Source organism: Gobio gobio (genome assembly GCF_949357685.1).
Source record: "Gobio gobio genome assembly, chromosome: 24".
Taxonomy (NCBI): domain Eukaryota; kingdom Metazoa; phylum Chordata; class Actinopteri; order Cypriniformes; family Gobionidae; genus Gobio; species Gobio gobio.
Window position 1 is genome coordinate 26,561,542 of NC_137120.1, and position 25,357 is coordinate 26,586,898.

The following is a 25,357-nucleotide window of genomic DNA, read 5'->3' on the forward strand; positions in this document are numbered from 1 at the left end:
ATTATGGGTATTCTCTAGCCGTCGAGCATACATCGGTTGCAAACTCGTTATTGTGGTGCATTGTGGGATTGTATGAGTGCACTTAATAACGTCCACTATGGTTTCGGACACCACTAAATGGCTGTTCCCTCAAATAGTGCCCACAGCTGAATCAATCATCCATCCATCTTCCGAACCGCACTGGTCCAGCCCAATATCATGCATACAGGTATAAATGATCCTTTTTAAGATGATTATTATATTGTTTGATTAAGGTTACATGCTAGTTTCCGTAGCAGAGTTCAGGATAAATCTTTTCATTATTACTGGAGCTGCGAAACAGCAAGCACAAACTGCAAAAACGGCTGCCTTTCCGGCGACTTAGTGTCCGAAATCACTCACTCGTTTTCGAAGTGGACTATATCAGTGGACTAATGTAGGGAATAGTGAATGAGGGTATAGGGGGCGATTTCGGAAACAGCCTAGAAGTGGGAATGTCCCATGTGCGCCATGTGACTAGAATAGGCAGCCTGTCACGTGTCCACACGCGTCATCACTGTAATGGCAGCTTCCTTTACACACTAACACAAGGAACAGCAGAGTTTTACCAATAGTTTACATTTCAGGACGGGCTTCTTCAAGGTAAGTGGTGAATTATTTGATGTCGGTCATTCGCTATATGTGCTCAATGCTCAGAAAACGGCAGTGGATTGTGCAGCGTGAGACCAAGACGAGTGTTATTGTTGTCGCTTGCATAACATATGCGTGTTTTGATAATCGAGAAAACGTCAATGCGCATCACACAATCTCTCTTTTGATAAGAAAGAAAGAAAAAAAATTATAAACATGCGTGCAAAATAGATACAACCAAATATGTTTGCAGAAAAATACAATTTCTGTAATTGAAAGCATGTATTTGGATGGACAGCACGGGGAATTGCCACACCTACCACGGATACAACATCATAAAAATACATTTGAACTAAATATTGTTTTGGTTTTATTTAAGTTTACTGATGCGTTGTTAATTCCTCGTACAATGCAGATATTACGTCTAATGAATGTTTAAATATAGATTGTTTATTATTGTCGAACTGTGGAGCCCGTCTATCCAATCAGCTGTCGATATGATAATTCCACTGACGTGATTGGATGATGTAACATTTACCAGTCGATGATGTAGCTTTTTGACAACAGCGCATATTATTTGTGAATGAATAAGCACAGAATTGTTTTTTCTGGCTATGTATCCACAAAAATAAATTGTAATATTTATAATATCTGTAACTTTAGGTTCCTGGAAGCCTTACAAAAAAAAAACATGAAAGTAACCGTACTACAGCATAGTAGGTTAGCCTATACTATTTTTTATTAATACTGTAAAATCATAATGAATTATAAGTATCTCATATAAAACAGAATATTGATTTAATCACTTGTTTAATTCCTTAATTCATTGATTACAGTGACAGAAACATCTTCGAAAAAGAAAGTGTTTAGTGTTAGTCTTTTGCCAAAGGAACCAATAATGCTCTTCAATTTCACGTTTATGGTTGCGTGATCACAGAACAAGAAGACGTAGAAGTAAATCTTTAACTATGGGATGGTTGCTTTATGCCACCCGAGAGACAAAGGTTAATAATGTCATATCCTTCCAACTTTGAGCTCCACGTTAACAGTAAGATCTCAGGTTCACAGACGCAAAATGACTTCAGGTAATTCTTTATGTTCACAAAAGCCTTTTTTACACTCTTTTACTCTTGCACAGCCAGGAACTTGTATATGTTTGTTCTGTCGACACTATAATAACTTGCTGATTGTGATTTCATGTTGATAGACTGAAATGTCAATGATATGAACAGATTTACAAAATTAATTGTTTGGTTTTTTAATTGTATTCATTTTGATTTCTTTCACACAGCGATCATTCGACTGCGATTATATTTGATTAGCATAGGCCGGAAAGTGAAATGGTCATGTGTATTAGAATTAGATATTGACTAAAATATTACGTGTGCAAATTACTGATTGTTTTTTCACTCTGTCATTATTGCGTAAATTTCGCCACTGACATTTCTTTCACTCTGAACAGACGCTATGTCCCCAAAGATCACAGTGGAGTTGCTCAGGCAGCTCCGGCAGGCCATGAGGAACAGCAAGTGCATCACAGAGCCCATCCAAGCTTACATCGTCCCATCAGGAGACGCACATCAGGTGAACCTGCTCTAAAAACCTTTGAGCTGTGATCCACAAATGTGAAACCTCTGATTTATAAATATACTGCCTGTGATTTATAAACATTCCAACTTATAAACATGCAGTCTGTGATTTATAAATATACAACCTGTGATTTATAAACATTCAGCCTGTGATTTATAAACATTCAGCCTGTGATTTATAAACATACAGCCTGTGATTTATAAATATACAACCTGTAATTTATAAACATTCAGCATCTGATTTATAAATGTACAACCTGTGATTTATAAACAATCAACCTGTGATTTATACTAATTTAACCTTTATAAACATTTAACCTGTGATTTATAAACATACAGCCTGTGATTTATAAACATATAACATGTGATTTATAAACATTTAACATGTGATTTTATAAATATACAGCCTGTGATTAATAAACATTTAACCTGTGATTTATAAATATACAGCCTGTGATTTATACAAATTTAACCTTATAAACATTTGACCTGTGATTTATAAATATACAGCCTGTGATTTATAAACATTTAACCTGTGATTTATAAACGTACAGCCTGTGATTTATAAACATTCCACCTGTGATTTATACAAATTTAACCTTATAAACATTTAACTTGTGATATATAAACAATCAACCTGTGATTTATACAAATTTAAGCTTATAAACATTTTACCTGTGATTTATAAATATACAGCCTGTGATTTATAAACAATTAACCTGTGATTTATAAACATTTAACCTTATAAACGTCTAACTTGTGATTTATAAACAATCAACCTGTGATTTATACAAATTTAACCTTATAAATATTTGACCTGTGATTCATATATAGTCTGTGATTTATAAACATTAATATAAACATTCAACCTATGATTTATACAACCTTATAAACATTTAACTTGCGATTTATAAACAATCAACCTGTGATTTATACAAATTTAACCTTATAAACATTTGACCTGTGATTTATAAACATTTGACCTGTGATTTATAAACATTTAAACTGTGATTTATAAACATTCAACCTGTGATTTATAAACATTCAACCTGTGATTTATAAATATACAGCCTGTGATTTATAAACATTCAACCTGTGATTTATAAATATACAGCCTGTGATTTATAAACCATCAACCTGTGATGTTTACAAATTTTACCTTAATAACATTTAACCTGTGATTTATAAACATACAGCCTGTGATTTATAAACATTCAACCTGTGATTTATACAAATTTAACCTTATAAACATTTAACTTGTGATATATAAACAATCAACCTGTGATTTATACAAATTTAACCTTATAAACATTTAACTTGTGATATATAAACAATCAACCTGTGATTTATACAAATTTAACCTTATAAACATTTAACCTGTGATTTATAAATATACAGCCAGTGATTTATAAACAATCAACCTGTGATTTATAAACATTTAACCTTATAAACGTCTAACTTGTGATTTATAAACAATCAACCTGTGATTTATACAAATTTAACCTTATAAACATTTGACCTGTGATTTATAAATATACTGTACAGCCTGTGATTTATAAACATTTAACCTGTGATTTATAAATATACAGCCTGTGATTTATAAACATTAATATAAACATTCAACCTGTGATTTGTAAACATTCAAATTGTGATTTATACAAATGTAACCTTATAAACATTTAACTTGTGATTTATAAACAATCAACCTGTGATTTATACAAATTTAACCTTATAAACATTTGACCTGTGATTTATAAACATTTAACCTGTGATTTATAAATATACAGTCTGTGATTTATAAACATTCAATCTGTGATTTATAAACATTCAACCTGTGATTTATTAACCTTTGATTTATAAATATACACCCTGTGATTTATAAACAATCAACCTGTGATGTATACAAATTTGACCTAATTAACATTTAACCTGTGATTTCTAAACATACAGCATGTGATTTTTGAACATTCCACAACCAGTAAATTCTAAATGTAGTCTGTGATTTATAAGCACTTTGCCTGTGATATATAAAATGCTGCCTTATAAACATTCAGTGTGTTGTGTGCATGTGTGAAGTGTCCTGTCTCAGTCATTTAATTTCTATTGTGTGAGTGATGGGCTTCCCTCACCCCCTCCTCTCTGGCTCTGTGATTATGCAATCTCCTCTGATTATGCGCGTGCACGTGTGTGTGTGTGTCCTGCTGATTGTTTTCTTTCATGCTACTGGGCGGTTCAATTAGCAGTAATTAGGATTGATTGCTGACAAAGCTAATCTCACTTTTTCCCTTCTTCTCTTCGTTTTCCCTCTGCATATGTCCATCCTGCAGAGTGAATACATCGCGCCCTGTGACTGTCGTCGTGAATTCATCAGCGGATTCAACGGCTCTGCAGGTGTGTGCAGATTTTGCTCTAACTTTATTTTGGGATCTGCAGGATTCACTTTTGCAAATTTGCAATATGACAATAGTATAATTTAATACCCTGTTTAACTGGGTCGCAGTGGAGATTTATCAACTATAGAGTTGCACAAACATCATAGTTTAACACTTATTGGAACAATTACATTTATTACAAGATATAGATTACGTGGATGCATAGAAATAAATCACAATCAGACAATATAATCCCAGATAAACACACACACAATTATCGACATTGCAACTACATGAAATGCAGTTCACCCCACCTCAATCTCATTCACCCAAAGAATAGGGAAGTAAAAGTGGGATATGAGGTTCATATCTCATGACTATGAGAGACCACTTGTCATGCATGATTTACAGCTCAGTGGCGTGACCAGATGTTGTTTTGACTGTGGTGGTCTATGTGAGGCACAGACTCATTCAGGAGTGACATGAATCATAACCCAACATCTCTCATATACCACTACTAATAATAATTATAATCATACATAAATTAATAAGAATAATATATAATTTGTAACGTTTTTTTTGTTTTTTACAAATGTTTACTAATACTACTACTACTAGTAATAATAATAATAATAATAATTATTATTATTATTATTATTATTATTATTATTATAAAAAACATATTATATATAACACATAAATAACACATTATTACAAATAAGAATTTAAAGTAATCATTTATTCATTTAAATTAATGAGTTTTACTACTACTAGTAATAATAATAATATTATTATTAACAACAACTATTTAAAAACTGCTTGTTTCAGGTACTGCTATTGTCACAGAACAGCACGCAGCTTTATGGACAGATGGGCGGTACTTCTTGCAGGCCTGCCAACAAATGGACAATAACTGGACTCTGATGAAAATGGGTACAGTGCATGTTAGCATAATTTTATGACATGCAATTGCTAGGTCATTACATTTGTTATCAGATCGATGCTATTGAACGCACGTTGGCCAAGGTGCATTACAAAACATTCATTAGAATATGTTCTTGAATTTAATATTGAGTCACATTCCACTGACTTCACATAGATACATTTTGAGGTTCATGTCGATTAGCCCATATACACCGTTGTTCAAAAGAGCAATTTGATTAATTGTCATTAATTTTGTATGGTCAGGACTGAAGGAAACACCGTCACAGGAGGACTGGCTCATCAGCGTTCTCCCAGAAAACTCCAAAGTGGGAGTTGATCCTTGGATCATTGCTGCCGGTGAGGAATTCAACAATAACATAGATACAACAAAATATAGTTATACACACAAATATTTTTTTATCCATATTACCAGGGGCGGCGTCATGCAACATTTTTTTTTTAATTAAGGGAACATATTATTCACATATGGGTATTGTAGTGAATTAAATTTATTTTTTTTTAAGTCAAAATTATATTAATAATTGTATTTTATTTCTTTAAAAAAAAAACTATTCATATTTTTTTTTTTACATATTTTTTTGTTTAAATGGTCTTGTGCTTCTGCTTATTAGTATATATTGAATATAGTTATCCATACAGATATTTTCATTAGTAGGTGTGCCATGCAACATTTTTTTTAATTACATGTATATATATATAAAATTAGTAATTTAATAATAAAACAATTAATCATTTAAATAGAATAATAAAATGTGTATATATATATATTGAAAACTATGAATAAAGTTATTCATACAATAAAAATAATTGTATTAATATTTACATTTGAAATAATTATACTAATTAAATATTTAAAATTATTAATTGTTTAAATAGCCGTAATGCTTCTGCATATTAGTCTAGATTATTGAAAATGAATTAATATACTGTAGTTATACAAATATTTATATATTTATATTTATATTATTCTTTACTTGTGTACAAATATATTTTAGTGATCTTTTTATTAAAATTAGATTTTACTGTAAAAATGCAACTTTTAAAATAATTTTCACAAAAAAAAAAAAATGTATATATGTATATATATATATATATATAGTATATTATTAATTCTAAATATTTTTTTTTTAAATGGCCTTGTTTCTGCATAGTAGTCTGCTTTTAACTAGGTGAATTTAAAAAAAGTTTTAGTATTCAATTGTGTGTTTCATTGTAGAGCTGCACGATTCGTCGTTAAAAGATCGCAATATCGATTCAAACTCCCATGCGATCCTATTTCAACAATTTGTCTCTGTCTATTAAACCTTTGACAAGTACAATCACAGCGACCCAGAGAGAGCACTTTCCATGTACAGGTATGAAACCGCTTCACAAACAGTCTTTTCAACAACACAATAGGAATTACTGTAATACAGAAGTAATGATACAATCACAGAAGTACTGGGGATTAAAAGGGATTAAATTGGATTAAAAGGCATTTAAAGGAAATAAAGAAAAATAAATAAGTTCCAGTTCCATTGTAGTTATGAAGTAAGCTATTTGCAAATAATATATATATATATATATATATATATATATATATTTATATATATTTTAATATGCACACATTCACTCTTATTTTCATCTGCCTAATATGTAAAAATGCTAAACATCTTTCTTGTCATGTCAAATTCAGTTATGATTTACATAATGTCATATTTTCCATTCAAAATGGTGAAATTTCATAAAAAATTACAAGAAGTTTGCATCACTCAATATTACTGTTAGTCGCTGAACGTTTTTATTGTAAAACTAGTTATTTCTATAACTAAAGTGTCGCACTAAAAGCCCCGCCTTTTTTGATTTGACTGGCCATCTCACTCATTCTGACAGTGACCGCTGAGGCAAACCAACTTAAATTTGTAACATTTTACTTTTGTCCTCCTAGCAACAAACAGAGCGGTGTGTAATGGAATACAGCAGAGCAACATCAAGAATCAATCAAATATTGGGGGGGGACAATTTGGCCATTTCTAATTATTCAGTTGGACTTGTCCCCTTCAATGTCTATAGTGGTTACAGACCTCCGGTAATGGCAAAATAGTGTAATCATTTTTTGAAAATAACTTGACGCTTCAAATAAAGATAGGTTGGCAGCGACAAGTGACCATTAAACATGTATTTGTCATTGATTCATTCAAGATATTCATTCAAAGACGCAGATTCATCCAGTAATGAAACAAGTGAAGTATTTATGAGCGAGTCATTGAATCATTCATTCAAATTAATGTAACATTTGTTATTGTTTATTCTACTCAAAATCCAAAAGTGGGAGAATCGTGATCTCTATTTGAAACCCAAAAAATCGTGATTCTCTATTCATTCTGAATCGTGCTGCTCTATTTCATTGTATTTTACTTACTGTGGCTGCAATCAGAGAAATCATAATTATTTGGATTGTAAAACCCCATGTTCGCAGGTGCATCAGTTGTCCGTGATTGTGTTTTTCAGACCAGTGGAAGAACATGTCTAAGGCTCTGAGCAGTGCGGGTCACTCTTTGGTTGCGGTGCAGAACAATCTCATTGACGCCATCTGGGAGGATCGGCCGCCTCGACCCAGCACCAAACTCATCTCCCTGGGGCTCAAATACACCGGTCAGTACTTCTCAACGGACGATGCACTATATATATTTGAGCTCAATGCACAGTTTGAGCTGCTCAACGTTTAAGAGAAAACTTCTTGTTGCTGTTTCCCGTGTATAGGTCTCACTTGGCAAGATAAAATTACAGCTCTGAGAGGAAAAATGGCAGAAAGGAAGATTTCCTGGTTTGTGGTCACAGCTCTTGATGAGATTGCGTGTACGTATCACCGCGTATTTGTTTTCACAAATATAGTAATTGGAATGACTTCTGATGGATCATGTGACATTCAAAACATGAAATCTCACTTTCTCTATCCAGGGCTTTTCAACCTGCGCGGGTCAGACATCGAGTACAACCCCGTGTTCTTCGCCTACGCCTTCATCGGCATTAGCAGCATAAAGTAAAACTTGCATTCCTCATTCGTCACTTCATACTAAAAAGTTTCAAAACATGACCCGTGCTCATTGCTGTCATTTGGTCCATATGTTATGTTAGGTTGTTTGTGGACAGCAAGCGTTTGTTGGACCAGGCGGTCCGGCAGCATTTGGAACTGGACAGCCCGAGCAAACCGGATCTGACCGTACAGTGCTTTCCGTACGAGTCTGTGTTCACGGAGCTGGAGGTGGTTTGTGCAGCGCTGGCGCCCAAAGATAAGATGTGGATTTGCGACAAAGCCAGCTGCGCTCTTACACAAGTCATACCCAAGGTGAGTCAAGATGAAAGATCAAAGTTTGTGGCTCAGCGATCTTTTGTTGAAGTGTTATTTCCTTCTGTTTAGTTCAAAAATAGCAATGAATCATTCAACTTAATTTATATAGCACAACAAACATTGGCAAAAATGACAATCTTTACAAGAAATTCAATTTAAAAAAACAAAACAATAAAGGCATACCTCAGAACAGGGCCTAAAATTAACAATCGATGTTGGCGAGTCTATGAAACCATAATCGCCAGTTAGCCGGTAATATTGTTACGAATTTATGAATCTAACTATGGAGTATTGTGAGAACATGAACGTTAACAAACATGAATGATGCTCGGGACAGTGCTGCATCATCACAAAAGTTTATGCCTTGCCAATTTAAATATTCAAGCGCAAGAAGACGCGAAAGGGAACTTGATTCATAACTCACTCGCTGTTTGGGGATTTTTCTGTGTGCAATCATCCTAAGTACGCACCCAGAAAACCGCGTCTCAGACAGCGTGCAAATACTGAAAAGCAGTCAGAAAAAGTCTCTCTTCCATGCATTTTTGCGCTTGAACAGACATATTCAAACAAAATTATGTCAAAATGCCCGTCTTGGCAAGTATACATAGTCAGTTATAACTTAAAGGGTTAGTTCACCCAAAAATGAAAATTCTGTCAGTAATTACTCACCCTCATGTTGTTCCAACCATGTAAGACCTTCGTTCATCTTCGGAACATAATTTAGTATATTTTTGATGAAATCTGAGAGCTGTCTCACTCCTCCATAGGCTTTCAGAGGGAATGAAACTTGATGGCCCAGAATAGTAAATAAAAACGTCATTTAAGGAGTCCAAATGACTACAGTGGCTCTGTATTAAGTCTATCATGCGACGAAAATACTTTTTGAGCGGAAAAACAACAAAAATAACGACTTTATCACACTATTATTGTTGTTCAATTTGAGCCTCTGACGAGAGTTCGCGGGAGTGCCACGACGCATGCGCGAGAACTGAGATTACGGCGTTCTTCTTCTACTACTACTTGTTACTGGCTGCTCCCTCTTTCGGAGTAGGGTTAATCTCAGTTCTCGCGCATGCGTCGTGGCACTCCCGCGAACTCTCGTCAGAGGCTCAAATTGAACAACAATAATAGTGTGATAAAGTCGTTATTTTTGTTGTTTTTCCGCTCAAAAAGTATTTTCGTCGCATGATAGACTTAATACAGAGCCACTGTAGTCATTTGGACTCCTTAAATGACGTTTTTACTTACTATTCTGGGCCATCAAGTTTCATTCCCTCTGAAAGCCTATGGAGGAGTGAGACAGCTCTCAGATTTCATCAAAAATATACTAAATTATGTTCCGAAGATGAACGAAGGTCTTACATGGTTGGAACAACATGAGGGTGAGTAATTACTGACAGAATTTTCATTTTTGGGTGAACTAACCCTTTAAAGGGATAGTTCACCCAAAAATGAAAATTCTGTCATCATTTACTCACCCTCAGGTTGTTCCAAATCTGTATAAATTACTTCTGCTGAACACAAAGGAAGCTATTTGATATTTGTAACCAAACAGTGGTTTGGGGAAAAAATATGGAAGTCTATGTTGCCCCACACCTGTTTGGTTATAAATATTCTTCAAAATATCTTCTTTTGTGTTCAGCAGAACAAAGAAATTCATACAGGTTTGGAACAACATGAGGGTGAGTAAATTATCACTATCCCTTTAAGTGAACATAAACGGTTGAGAAAGAAACTACATGTGTATCAGTATATTGGATCTGTGCATTCGCTCTTAAAGTGACAGCAGCCTAATATTCCTGCTGCCGTGTTGTGTTTTCAATTTTGATCGGAACAACAAAACATATGTGACCAGTCATACGGGTCAAATATTTGAAATTGATATTTATACATCATCTGAGTTGAATAAATACGCTTTCCAATGATGTATGGTTTGTTAGGATAAGACAATTTTGGCCGAAATACAACTATTTGAAAATCTGGAATAAAAAAACTTGAAAACTTAAATATTGAGAAAATCGCCTTTAAAGTTGTCCAAATGAGGTCCTTAGCAATGCATATTTTTAATAATAATATCTTCATGGAACATGATCTTTACTTAATATCCTAATGATTTTTGGCATAAAAGAAAAATCTATAATTTTGACTCATACAATGTATTGTTGGCTATTGCCACAAATACACCTGTGCGACTTATGACCTGTTTTGTGGTCCAGGGTCACATATTACACTGATCTAGATTTTTTGTAACTTTAATAAGGATTAATCTGGTTCATGGCTGGTAAAAAAATATTTATGACCGGTAAATTTTCTTCACTGGCCATTGGCAGGTGTGGCAAAAAGTTAGTTTTAGGCCCTGCCTCAGCATAGAAGAAAGACTATTCAAAAGCTAGAGAATAAAAAAATATTTTTAAGAATGATTTAAATTGATTGAGCAAACCTTACATGGACTGGGAGACTATTCCAAAGTTTAGGACCCATTACAGAAAAAGCACAGTCACTTCTTGATTTATAATTACAACGAGGAACCTTTAAAAGCATTTTAGCAGAAGACCCAAGTGCTCTAGAAGGAAAGCGAAGGAAGCGGTCACTAATAAAGTAGGGCGCTTGTACACATAAAGGAGAATTTCCTAAATTTCACAGGAAGCAAATGTAAAGATGCTAATATGGTTGTAATATGGTCATGTTTTCTCATCCCAGTTAAAAGCTGTGCTGCTGCATTTTGAACCAATTGCAGACGAGCTAATGTAGTCTGGGGGAGACCAATGACAGAATGGAAGGGCCTACAATCAGAACCTCTGTTTACTCTCATTTAATTGAAGGAAATGATTAGACAGCCAAAGCATTGCAAACATTGTCCAAAAAACATTATCTAAACTCTCTGGAAATTAAAACTCAAAATCGTGTGATCGTGTAACAGTGATAAGAGATAATATACTTATGAAAAATAGAACTCGAAGGAAGCATATACAGGGAAAATAAAAGTGGTCCCAAAATCGTCCCCTGAGGGACACCACATACTAAAGGGGCCTATTTGGAGGAAACATTCCCTATATTCACAAGAAATGTCCTATCCTTTGGATAGAAGGCAAGCCACTGCCATGTTACAAAATGTCATTTTTTAAAGCCTTTTTTAATGCTGTTTCATGCCTTTTTATGGTTGCAATGTGATCAGTTTGCTGTGATTTTATTAGACAGCCAAAGCAAGATGCCATTATAGCACTCGGAAACATTTCTCATCTAAACTCTCTGGAAATTAAAACTCAAAATCATGTGATCGTCTAACAGTGATAAGAGATACTATACTTCCGAAAAACAGAACTCAAAGGAAGAATATACAGGGAAAATAAAAGCGTTCCCAAAATTGTCCCCTGAGGGATGCCACATACTAAAGGGGCTTATTTCGAGGAAAAATTCCCTATATTCACAGCAAATGTCCCATCCTTTGGATATAAGGCAAATCACTGTCATTTAACATATTTTTTTTAATATTGTTTCATGCCTTTTTATGGTTGCAATGTGACCAGGTTGCTTTACTCAAAACTTTGGAAAGTCTAGATATTTGAATTTTCCACCTTGGTTGAATGGTTGAATATGAATAACTTTTATTGATTACATTAAAATTGATTTCAATTGTAATTGTCCAGGCCCACAGATCTGCAATCCCATACACACCCTTATGTCTGGCTAAAGCTGTCAAGAACCCCACAGAGATCCATGGCATGAAAATGGCACATGTAAGTCCACATGGCTAGAGATATTCCAGAAAATATTCCTTAAACTTTGTTGCTTAGTTAATCACAATATTTTTTTTTATCACAGATCAAAGACGCTGTGGCGCTGTGTGAACTTTTTGCCTGGCTGGAGAAAGAGGTATAATTCTGTAGAATTAATTATTTTATCCGCTTGAAATATATTCAGGAAGACTTTTCCTTGTAAAATTTCTGTATAGACTGAATGATGAATACATAACACTAATATAAGAGTGTCTATCATTTATATAGATTCCCAAAGGTACGGTCACAGAAATATCAGCAGCAGATAAGGCAGAAGAATTACGCAGGTTAGTCAAACACGCTGCATTTGACCTGCAAAAAGAACCAAACAATAATTTTTTCCACAAACATTGACTTAATTATTTGGCAGTGAATTTAAAACTCTGCACTACTTGCTGTTTTTCTCTTGTATGAGATTGTGGCTCCACCATCTGTTGATCTGTGGAACTGCAGACACTGAGGCAGCAAGAAAATCTACTTTCAATTGAAAATCTTTTCTTCTTTGTCTGTCTAGTCAACAGAAAGACTTTGTTGGGCTGAGTTTTCCAACGATCTCTAGTGTCGGTCCTAATGGGGCCATAATACATTACAGGTGGGGTGCTGTGATAATATAGTATGTAACCATGCATTTAAAGTTTTTTTTTTGCTTATTTTTTTTAAAATACCTGTTCTTTCTGATTTGTCTTTTAGGCCTCTCCCAGAAACCAACAGAACGCTTTCTCTTAATGAAGTTTATCTTATTGACTCCGGCGCGCAGTACACGTAAGAACACAACTTTTAGCTTAATTGGTTACAAAAATAAACACTATATTGCCAAAAGTATTGGGACACCCCTCCAAATTATTGAACTTCAGCATTTCTACAAGCCTTACATCACCAAGTGCAATGCAAAGCGTTGGATGCAGTGGGGTAAAGCACGCCACCACTGGACTGTAGAGTAGTGGAGACGTGTTCTCTGGAGTGACGAATCACGCTTCTCGGTCTGGCAATCCGATGGACAAGTCTGGGTTTGGCGGTTGCCAGGAGACAGGTACTTACCTGATTGCATTGTGCCAAGTGTAAAGTTTGGTGGAGGGGGGGATTATGGTCTGGGGTTCTTTTTCAGGGGTTGGGCACGACCCCTTAGTTCCAGTGAAAGGAACTCTTAATGCTTCAGCATACCAAGACATTTTGGACAATTTCATGTTCCCAACTTTGTGGGAATAGTTTGGGGATGGCCCCTTCCTGTTCCAACATGACTGCGCACCAGTGCACAAAGCAAGGTCCATAAAGACATGGATGAGTGAGTTTGGTGTGGAGGAACTTGACCTCAACCCGATAGAACACCTTTTGGATGAATTAGAGCGGAGACTGTGAGCCAGGCCTTCTCATCCAATATCAGTGTCTGACCTCACAAATGCACTTCTACAAGAATGGTCAAAACTTCCCATAAACACACTCCTAAACCTTGTGGAAAGCCTTCCCAGAAGAGTTGAAGCTGTTATAGCTGCAAAGGGTGGGCCAACTCAATATTAAACCCTACGGATTAAGAATGGGATGTCATTACAGTTCATGTGCATGTAAAGGCAGGCGTCCCAAAACTTTTGTCAATATAGTGTGTATATATATATTATGCACACACATTATGAACATTTTTATCTTTGATTTCCAGAGATGGAACTACAGATGTGACTCGTACGGTACATTTTGGGACTCCCTCTGATTATGAGAAGGTAAAATACAAGACACTTCCTTCAAGATTATACTCTCTCCTTACTTAATAGTCTGAAAGCTATCAGTACCCAAATTGCTTATTGTTCTGTCCTTCCACACTGTGATTTGTACAGGAATGTTTTACAAACGTCCTAAAGGGACACATTGCTGTCAGTGCTGCGGTTTTTCCCAATGGTACCAAAGGTACATCAAGTTTGGTTTGTTTTGGAGCAGTTTGAAGTGCTCTAATGCTGTGTAGAGTGAAAGAGAAGCGTTTTGTCTCAGTGGACTGTGTTCTTTTCTACAGGTCACCTGTTGGACTCGTTTGCTCGTGCTGCTCTCTGGGACTCTGGGTTGGACTATCTTCATGGTACCGGCCACGGTGTCGGATGTTTCCTTAACGTGCACGAGGGTCCGTGTGGCATCAGCTATAAAACGTTTGCAGACGAACCTCTGGAGGCCGGAATGATTGTCAGCGATGGTACAGAAGCACACTTGCATTCATTCTGGATTTATTCATTGCCGTTTATAAGGAGTTTATAAGAACGTTTTTTTATAGGGTTAGTTCACCCAAAAATGAAAATTAGCCCATGATTTACTCACCCTCAAGTCATCCTAGGTGTATATGGCATTCTTTATTCAGATGAATACAATCGGAGTTATATTAAAAAATGTCCTGGCTCTTCCAAGCTTTATAATGGCAGTGAATGGGAAGTTCTGGCAGTGAATGGGAAGCGAAGTGATGCGTTTGTGTAAGAATAATATTCATATTTAAAACTATATAAACTAAAATAACTAACTTCCGGCAGACCGCCATACGCATCGATTTACGGCGAACCCTTGACACATGCGTATTGGCGAACGCAGAAGCGCAGATGATAGAGCAAAACAAAACAACGGTCATAAATTTGAAGTCTAGACTTTGAATTTTTAAAGAGAAAGGGCGGAGGATTTCGATATAAGAGAAGAGTCCTATACATTATATCAGGGGTTACTCTTTTGCCATAAGTCGAATTGCTTACAGCTGTCCGCCGGAAGTTAGTTATTTTAGTCTATAAATATGGATATTTTTCTTACACAAACGCATCACTTTGCTTCAGAAGACCTTTATTAACCCCCCGGAGCATGTGGAGCAGTTATATAATGGATAGATGCACTTTTATGGACTTCCAATCCGAAACAACCATTCACTGTCATTATAAAGCTTGGAAGAGCCAGGACATTTTTTTATATAACTCCAACTGTATTCGTCTGAAAGAAGAATGTCATATACACTTAGGATGACTTGAGGGTGAGTAAACCATGGGCTAATTTAAATTTTTGGGTGACCTATCCCTTTAATACTTCTTTAACCTATTTAAAGTTTATGGTCAAGTTTGTTCAATATATTTGAGTCTTGTGCATGTTTTATTCCAGAGCCTGGGTACTATGAAGATGGATCTTTTGGCATTCGGCTGGAAAACGTTGTCCTGGTCGTTCCAGCAAAAACCAGAGTAACTACTGCATCAAACCACTCCATAATCATTTCATATTTATGCTGAGAAAATACATACGTTTTCTGATACAGCTCATTTCAAAGGCGCACAAGGTACATTTTTGTCCAAACATTTGTTTGTGATGCTTCCTTCACACAGTATTCAGTATTGAGTCTAAGATGTAACAGCACAAACTAAACCAAAAAATTATTTCATGGCCTTTGAAAGATTCTTTTAACTTCCCCTTAACAACCGAGGTAGTATGTCAAAACCATAGACTGTAAAAAAAAAAAAATGGATGTAGTGTCCATGATGCCACCCATAGGATTCTGAAGAGCAGTTTTGAAGCGTAAAGTAGGGTCGAGCTGGCCGTCGCCATCTTGGCAGCGCATCACTCCCGGATAATAGAAAATGGGCAAAGAGGCGGGATGTAGGTGGAGCTAAGGTGACGCGATGACTAACAGACAGCAGATAAACGGCTATCCACCTGTCACTCAAAGTGTCCACGCCCTTAATTATGCAGAACTTTAAGGCTTTATATAATGTAAACGAATGAGTTATAAAAACATTCACCCCCCCCACAGTTGTCATGAAGGGCAAAATTAGCCGTATAGACCAAAATCACAATTTGTACCTGGCTGTAAACATGTTTTTTTCTGCTGTAAAGTTGGGCATTTTAACATGGGGCTCAATGAGATTCTGCTCCCTTCTGGAGCCTGTCTCTAGCGGCCAGTCGATGAATTGCAGTTTAAGTCACTTCCGTATTGGCTTCAAGAGAAACTGCGGGAGGTTGCCGCTTGGTCCAAACAACGTAATGCTTCCTCCACACCAATAGGTGTCAGTATTGAGTCTAAGATGTAACAGCACAAACTAAACCAAAAATGATGGAATGCACATTTTAGAGGTCTGAAGTACGATATTTCAGCTTTTAAAGGGTAACTAAACCCCAGCTCAGCGCTCAACTCCACCCACTGGCAATATTTGAAAAATGCTGGAAAAGTGGGCAGAACCCAGCGGAGACAGAAGGGATGAACCAAGGGCGTGCACCTGAGACCCGCAGTGACGAATTGATTGACAGCTGTCTGACTCGCGAGTGGCAAAGATGGAGAATGACTGGAGTGACGCCAGTAGCTTTGCAACAGAGCGGTCATTCTCCCCCACCTTCACTTGAAGTGGAGGAGGGTGAATTGTCTGTAGACACAGACCCGGAGCCTTATCAATATGAGCCGCTGGCTCAAACTGCGTTAACTCCCGATGCGGACGATGCTAGTGAAGCAGCAGCGCAAGAGAACTGACCTAATATATGAACAGTCAAATCCTTGCACTGAATGCCACTAAAAATAGATCAGATACATACAATGTATTTTCATTCAAATTAACTGAATCAATAAGCAGCACAGGACCAATAAGTTCAAACCTAATAGCCTATTATAAACAGATTTCCTCAAATAAAAGTTAGACATCGGTATTGTTATTCGTTACCACGACGGACAGCATCAATATCGCAAGAAAAGCCTGACGTGTACTGAGAACTGCATTATTTAACCGTATTTTCTTCATTACAATGTTAAAGCAAGTGTCAAGTAAGGTTCATTCATAATGTTTCTACTTCATGTAATATGACAGTTCATACTGGAGTGAAGCCGTTCTCATCATGTGATTGGGGGAAACATTTCTCAGGGCGTGGTGAGCTCGTGCCAGGGCCGTGGGTAGTGAGCCGTTGGAAGAACCATCATACGTCACGATGACCTACAACGTCCAATAGGAAAATTCAACTGCAGTAGCCATCGTTCAACCTTAAGAGGGCAGCACTTAGACGGTTTTACACCATATAGAATTAAAACACTTTATACCCAAATGTCAAAACATTTCCTTGAATCAATTAACAGCATTAATAAAGCCCCAGTCTTGCAGATCATTAACAAAAAAAAAGTTGGTTTAGGGTTAAGTTAACCTTTAACTTTATTTCTTTCAGTATAACTACAGGAACCGAGGTAGTCTGACGTTTGAACCCCTCACCCTGGTGCCCATCCAGTTGAAGATGATCAACACAGACCTGCTCACACAGAAAGAGGTAAGAGCAGGCCGATAGATACTACGGTTGGGTAGCAATGGCCAAGTATTAGGCAGTTTGTACGATAACTATGAAAAAAACATCTTACAAATGATGTTTGTTACAAGTGTTTATTTAAAAAAATGCTAATAACAACTGAACAGAAAATGTTTTATGTGTACGCTTAGCGTATGCTTGCAGCTGAATGCATAGCCTCTCAAAACGCACTCCATTTGAAAATGTTGATGAGGAAATTTATGCCACGCATACCCTAGCATAAATACACATAAAAACCGAAGGATACGTTGGGCTTTATGCTTGAGAGAGCTATCATATCAGTGCATAAATCCTTTAAACCTCTATGAAATGGTTTGCGTTAAAGCATGGATTGCTGTAATAATATAAAATTGTTATCTTGCAGCGTGATTGGGTGAATGACTACCACACAAAATGCCGGGAGACGATTGGAGCAGAGCTGGAGCGGCAAGGCAGGAAGGAGGCTCTGGATTGGCTGATCCGGGAAACTCAGTCGATTGTCTAAAAATGTTTACTGGGGTTTTTTTTCATCGTTGTAACAATCGGCAGTGAATTTTTTTTTTCCTGTCGTTCTCTCAGTCTTGGCCTCTATCTGCTTTTATGGTGGATATGTCACTTTCTGCTTCTTTTGTAAAGCACACTTTCAGCTGTTTTATGCGCTAATTAAAAACTGTGTGAAAAAGATACACTGCCTTTTACTTTTGCTCATCCTGAAGACGTAAAGGAATAATTTCATCCAAAAAATGATTTACTCACGCTCATGTTCTTCCAAACCTGCAGGACTTTCTCAGCTGTGAAATGCAAAATTATCAATTTTTGATAAACATCTGAGCCTAAAAGCATATATTAACCAGATCCAAATCCATACTCTAACTTTGTGTGAGGAACAGATGTAATAAATCTAGAATATAGCACAGAAGACATGAACCACATTTATGGTGATTTTTGGTCACCATTCACTTTCATTGTAAGAAAAAGTGCAGAGTGAACATTCTCCTAAATGTCTCTTTTTCCTTAAATGCTAACTTTCAAGGACTGTCTACAGCTGCATGTAAAAAATGGGTGGGACCAGGGTGATGCCGCTCTTGGGGTCGTTGGCGTAGTCCTGCAGCGTGAGTGGAGTGTAAGGGGGGATTCTGTCCTCCTCGTGTCCCACTGGCAGAGGGTTGGTGTAGATGTAATGGATCCGTGAGTTGTCTTTTGGCCCCTCCAGTCGTCTGAAAAGGGCGAGCGGGTTACGGAAACTATGGGTTTTCTTCACACAAGTAACACCCACTGGCTCTTCGGGAACCTCGCAGGCCACGGCACTCTCATAGACACGTGCCCTCTTACACTTCCTGTGACACAAAAATACGTACCATGACAGCTATTAGACTCAATTTAAGATCCAATAAGAAGGTCTTGACCAAATAAGACAGCAACATGAAGCCCTTAAAAGGACATGGTGATGGGAGGGAAAAATAAATTGTAATGCTTTTGCGTTCTCTTGCTTTGGAAACATTGAAATTTCCCCCAAAAAACGTTGGATTCAAAAAAAAAAAAAAATGACTTGTTAAATTTACTCAAAAAAGCAGCGTCAAGTGGTTCCACGCAACTATATTGAGTAATTGAGTAACAATTTAGTTATATGAACAAAAGAAAATCAAGTAAAGCTGACAATTTCTTTGAGTAAACACAAACCATTTGAATTTGTCACTGTTACATAATATTTATATGTGCAGTTTACTTAATAATGTTATGTTAAATTTATAAAAGTTTATTATGTTAGGTGAACACATTTATCGATTTAATTTACCTTATTAAATTAAGTATTTGCTCTACAAGTGTAAGTGGAAAACTATTAAATAACAACAAGCATATTTTTAGAAACAAAATGCAAAAATAACTTAATTGGACAAACTTAATTTAATTGAGGCCAGGAATTCCATTCAATAAATGTGTGTATGAGTGCCCACAGCCTAAACACATAAATCCCTTGCAAAGCATGCTGGGAACAACAGATCCACTGCCCAGTTTGTTTGTTTCACAAAGCAATGTTACATTGACCGAACAAACACTTATTAAGTAAAGCTGACAATACTCATTTTTAGTAGAAACAACTCAATAAATTTAAGCTCATTTAGTTACATGAGTTTTTTAAGCAATGTCAACAAGGATGATTTGAGTGCAACTAACAGCAGTGAAAGTGAATTTTTTTTGAGTGTATCTTGCTAAATTTTTGCGTTCTCGCAACATTTTTGCAAGCTCAAGGCATTGACATAAATTATATTTCAAAGATTTTGAAAACTTTTGTGTTGGAAATAATATGGGAGGAAAACACTATATTTCAATGCATTTGGAAGCAAATGCAAAGTTTCTCAGGGGAACACAATGCTTTTGAAAGAGAATTAAAACGTTTTGCGAGAAAACCCAGCATTGAAATCAACTACTTCAATGATTTTGTGTCCCCTGAGAAACCTTCCATTCGCTCACAAAATGGTTGTGATAAAAATAATATAAAGTGGGAGGAAAAACTATTAATACAGTGTTTTAGCAGGCAAATGCAATGTTTCTGGGAAATGCAATACTTTTGTGAGAGAAGGCAAAAGTTTTGCGAGCAAACTCAAAAGCATTGAAATAAATATTTCAGCTATTTTGCGTCCCTTGAGGAACTTTGTGTTCGCTCGAAAAACTGTTGTGATGGAAAAATGATCTTGGAAGACAAATGTTACTCTGGGAAACACAAGACCTCTGCAAACAAACTCAAAAGCATTTAAATAAATTATATTTATTATATAAATTTGCATTGGCTAGCAAAACTTTGATGGAAATAAGACAAGGTGCGAAGAAAAACAATATTCCGATGCTTCGCAAAACTTGTGTGATAGTATACGTTTCCCTGAGAAACTTTGCATTAGTTTACATTTTAGTTTTAACCCTTCCATATATATATATATATATGTGTGTGTGTGTGTGTGTGTACTAGATTTTAGTTATATAAAGTATACAAGTATATAATATATCCTTCCATATGTATGTTTATATATACAGTGGCAAGAAAAAGTATGTGAACCACTTGCAGAATCTGTGAAAATGTGAATAATTTTAACTATTTTTTATTTAGTACCATCCTGAATAAGATATTTTACTTTTTTTTTTTTCTCTTATAGTCCACAAGACAAAAAAATAGCTGAATTTATTAAAATAACCCCGTTTAAAAGTTTATGAACCATTGATTCTCAATACTGTGTCGTTCCCTGGATGATCCACGGCGTTTTTTTTTTGCTTTGTGATGGTTGTTCATGAATCCCTTGTTTGTCCTGAGCAGTTAAACTGCCCAATGTTCTTCAGAAAAATCCTCCAGGTCCTGCACATTCTTCAGTTTTCCAGCCTCTTTTTCATATTTGAACCCTCTCCGGCAATGACTGTATGATTTTGAGATCCATCTTTTCATACTGAGGACAATTGAGGGACTCAAACACAACTACTAAAAAAGGTTGAAACATTCATTGATGCTCCAGAAGGAAACACAATGCATTAAGCCAGGGGGGTGAAAACTTTTGAGCAGGATGAAGATGTCCAAATGTTTCTTATTTTGTTTGTTTTTCATTTAGTACTGCCCTTCAGAAGCAATGCATCGTGTTTCCTTCTGGAGCATCAGTGAATGTTTGAACCTTTTTTAGTAGTTGTGTTTGAGTCCCTCAATTGTCCTCAGTGTGAAAAGATGGATCTCAAAATCATACAGTCACTGCTGGAAAGGGTTCAAATATGCAAAAGATGCTGGAAAACTGAAGAATTTGCAGGACCAGAAGGACTTTCTGAAGAACATTGGGCAGTTTAACTGCTCAAGACAAGCAAGGGACTCATGAACAACCATCACAAAACAAAAAACAGCCGTGGATCATCCAGGGAACGACATACAGTATTGAGAATTAATGGTTCATAAACTTTTGAACGGGTTATTTTAATAAATTCAGCTATTCTTTTGTCTTGTGGACTTTAAGTAAGCATTTTTTTATGTAAAATATCTTAGGACGGTACTAAATGCATTTTGTATGATTGCTTTTATTTAGTTAAAATTATTCACATATATATATATACATTTCAATTACATATATATATATTTCAATAAATGTATTCCATTAAATGAATATACTATATTTTAGTTATATAATGTTTTCTTATTTAATATTTTGTATTTCTAGTGGATTTTATGTTACTAAATTATATTTATGCAGTAGTTATTATCCATTTAAAAACATTTTGAGCATAGACCTGAAAATGAAATTTCCAGCTTAAACCGTCATAAATCTTGAATGCGTACTTGGAGCACAGGCCTTTTTTTTAAGATACTTGGCAGATTATTACTGAAGTGGGAAAAAAAAGGTTAAAAAGAGTTATAGAATTGTACGTTTATTGTTATGAAAAATTCACAAAAAATACTATTTTCCAAAAAAATGATTCTCTAAAACTACAAATTAAATCCCTTAATCCAAAACAAGCTGTGGTCCACATTTAAGGTTGAAATTAGCTTTCACTGAGATTTTGTTTGGGCGCAATACCAAAAGTTTTCACTAGATGAAATTTGTTTCCCATTCATTTACAATTCCACGAACAGTACAAGTGCGACTATTTTATTAAGGACCATTTAACCTTTTTGAATCATGTTCATGATTTTTTCCCCACATATTTGTTCACCTAGCAATTGCCAAAAACCTTTACCAAGTTTGCACCATTCTGATAAAAAAAATGTAAGATTTTAAAAAATTTGAAATGTTTCTGTCAAACGTCTTTATGTGAAATATTTTGCTTAAGCTCCTATTTCCTTACCAATTGTTCTGCCAAATTCTCAGAGACTTTACCCCGAAGACATTATACCCCCGGTTTCACAGACAAGGCTTAAGCTAGTCCCAGACTAAAATGCATGTTTGAGCTGTTTAAACTAAAAGTATCTTGAACTAAATTATCTTAAAATATGTCTGGCGTTGTTTTGTCTCAAGTTTTTTTTCTAGTACATGTTTAAAAGCTACTTAAATGCCCTAATTGAACTAAGGCCTAATCATAGTTTAGTCTAAGCCCTGTCTGTGAAACCGGGCCATTATTTGTTAAATGTGTGGCTTAAGTGTCCAAATATTTTTTTGGCCCACAGGACATGTCTGTTTATACTCACCTTCTGTGTCTTAGATACGAATTACAGGTGATGATTCCTGTCACTGTCAGGACGCACAGTGCTATTGAAGAAAGCGTGATGTTGAATATGTGGACTTCTGTGTGAGTAAAGAAAAAAATCAAGTATTTAGACTTTTAAGCAACATATTTTGAGAGAGTTAGCTCAAGCACGTTTTGGTACAACATTAGATACACTGATCAAAATGAGTTCAAACTATGGGTTTACTCACCATAGAGAGCGGCTCGTGTTTCAGTGTCATCTGGTTCCAATGAGGCCGTCCCGTTAAGAGACAGAGCGATCCCCGTTAGGCTCATGTTGCCGATGGCATAAGCCAAAAGTGACCAACAAACTGCTCGGTCTGCAAAGAGATGGCCAGAATATTTATTAGTCTGAAGCCATGTGACTCCAGTGGACTTGGCTCCATGGAAACGGCACTACCTCATCACCCCACAGTGGCCCCCTAAATTCATTCGAGAGAGCTTGAGTTCCTTGAAGATCCAGGCCACATCCCAGAAACCCAGAGCAAGATATTGAACGTTTTTTGTGCACAATCCAAAGAATTCAGAGGGCAATATTCATTTGGAAACACAAAGTTAAGGGGAAATGTTCATAACTTATGTATGCAGCATCTCCGAACGGGTTCTAAACACAAAGCCCGCATTCATTAGCGTTCATGCCTCATTTCATCTGGGACTTTAAAAACAAAATTACGCAATTAACTCTGGCACTCTACATGAGAATGCTGGGAAATAATCCCATGATGCTCACTCGTTTCCAACATTGTTTACAATGCACCATTCTGGATTTGCCTTCAAAGTTCTTTTCTGGAATAGTTATGATTTCTATTATTAGACAATCCCACTGGACTTTTCATTTTTTCCTTCTTCCACATTTCCTAAAGGACATTCCTCAGACAAATATACACATACATCAAGAATTTGGCTACAAGACTGACCAAAACTGCCATTAAATCACAATGCAAATGCTTCGGAAATGTTCAATGTCTTCACACATGACTAATGTTTCATGCCTATAATAATAAATAGGCTTTATATGTTCTCTGGCAGGGTAATATGGGATGACCTCATCTGAATATCAACATTTGTGAGATTTAGTCAGCCGAAACAGTTTTGAGGTTAATTGATCTAATTTTGTGTCTGGAAAATGGAAATTGTGTGTTGAATATCAAAGTTTGTGTGTGTGTGTTTTTTTGTTAATGAGGGATTTGTGGACACATCAAGGTTGTTAGATTTGTGGGGTAAAAGTTATAGTTTTTATTTTGAAGTAACAAGATAAAATTTGATTGGCCACCCATAATTGGCACAGAATTATTCAATTGTCATTGATTATTCGATTAGGGTTCATTTATGTTTATTGGGACACTTTTTGCCATTGAGATGACAGTTGATTTAGTATTTTACATTAATGACACTTTTAAAAATGTAGAAATATTAATAATTATATCAAGCCATTTATACATTCTGTAAAAGTTTATCCAGGGGGGCTTTATACCCCAGTGGGGGCCATTTTACCCCTCTTTTAATTGACGTTTTGTGCGATAACAACTTAATTAGCAAATTTTTCAATTTATTTCCTATAATAACACATTGGCTGATGCATGATCATCCTGCACATGCTATGCTTATATTTAAGTTTAAAAATAAATCACATTGTTCTTAAGAGGGGCATCTTCCCCCATGTTTACCCTAATATTAGCATTGGACAGGTCATGGAAGATCACGACAGCCTATCAGATTTCATTTCAAACGGCATATCTGTACGATACGATACTACCTTGTACATACATACAACACAGTATGATAAATTATTCGTCTGCTATCATCAGTAACACTTGCTGCTCATGCAGTGCTCACAACAACCACTAGATGTCAGTGTTGGCGCTCAAATCATGCAGCTTCTGACCTATGCTTCTGACGAGCAAACTATTTTAAACGCCAATATATACAAATTAGCCTATATACACACTATTAGATGCATAAAACCTGTATCTGAGCATTACAAAATATAATAAAACCTAAACAAACTGCAGTTTTGATAGTAGCCGTCTGTGTTCAAAACAATATCATATTTCTGATTAGGCCTACTACATTTTCTAAGGTGAATATACAAACTGGCATGTAACAGCTAACAAGTTTAGAAAATTAGACATAGCCTATCGTTTGTTTAAATCATGATTTTCCCGCCCTGTTGGAGAACCGACGATACAGGTGATGTTGAATTTATCGCGCACACAAAACAAACTACGGGATTTTATACATTAACGTTAGACCAATAACTGACTTATTTAATTATATTGTATTAGCTAGTAA

General features: G+C 35.8%; 2 protein-coding genes across 2 annotated transcripts; one reads left to right on the forward strand and one right to left on the reverse strand.

Moving 5' to 3' along the window:
* The first annotated feature begins 475 nt into the window (after positions 1–475).
* xpnpep1 (X-prolyl aminopeptidase (aminopeptidase P) 1, soluble) lies at positions 476–19,408 on the forward strand. The gene is made up of 20 exons (XM_079808505.1): positions 476–621; positions 2,072–2,193; positions 4,526–4,589; positions 5,399–5,503; positions 5,759–5,851; positions 8,006–8,149; positions 8,258–8,353; positions 8,456–8,537; positions 8,633–8,843; positions 12,494–12,583; positions 12,669–12,719; positions 12,851–12,909; positions 13,137–13,214; positions 13,313–13,384; positions 14,274–14,334; positions 14,449–14,518; positions 14,622–14,795; positions 15,731–15,807; positions 17,765–17,863; positions 18,264–19,408. The coding sequence occupies exons 2-20, from the start codon at positions 2,077–2,079 to the stop codon at positions 18,381–18,383; spliced, it is 1,863 nt and encodes a 620-aa protein (XP_079664631.1). The 5' UTR covers positions 476–621; positions 2,072–2,076; the 3' UTR covers positions 18,384–19,408.
* Positions 15,834–23,693, reverse strand: LOC307121093 (uncharacterized protein). The gene is made up of 4 exons (XM_079808510.1): positions 23,466–23,693; positions 23,257–23,385; positions 23,028–23,124; positions 15,834–19,215 (listed from the first exon to the last, which is right to left on the reverse strand). Exons 2-4 carry the CDS (start codon positions 23,339–23,341, stop codon positions 18,918–18,920), a joined length of 480 nt encoding a protein of 159 aa, XP_079664636.1. The 5' UTR covers positions 23,342–23,385; positions 23,466–23,693; the 3' UTR covers positions 15,834–18,917.
* Positions 23,694–25,357: the final 1,664 nt, after the last annotated feature.

Excerpts from the sequence above, each read along its gene's own strand:
- xpnpep1 (XM_079808505.1), top strand. The coding sequence starts at position 2,077 with ATGTCCCCAAAGATCACAGTGGAGTTGCTCAGGCAGCTCCGGCAGGCC. Across the intron at positions 2,194-4,525 it reads CATCAGGAGACGCACATCAG|AGTGAATACATCGCGCCCTG; the intron begins GTGAACCTGCTC and ends TCCATCCTGCAG. Across the intron at positions 8,844-12,493 it reads TTACACAAGTCATACCCAAG|GCCCACAGATCTGCAATCCC; the intron begins GTGAGTCAAGAT and ends GTAATTGTCCAG.
- LOC307121093 (XM_079808510.1), bottom strand. The coding sequence starts at position 23,341 with ATGAGCCTAACGGGGATCGCTCTGTCTCTTAACGGGACGGCCTCATTG. Across the intron at positions 23,125-23,256 it reads AACACGAGCCGCTCTCTATG|AAGTCCACATATTCAACATC; the intron begins GTGAGTAAACCC and ends TTACTCACACAG. Across the intron at positions 19,216-23,027 it reads TCGTATCTAAGACACAGAAG|GAAGTGTAAGAGGGCACGTG; the intron begins GTGAGTATAAAC and ends TTTGTGTCACAG.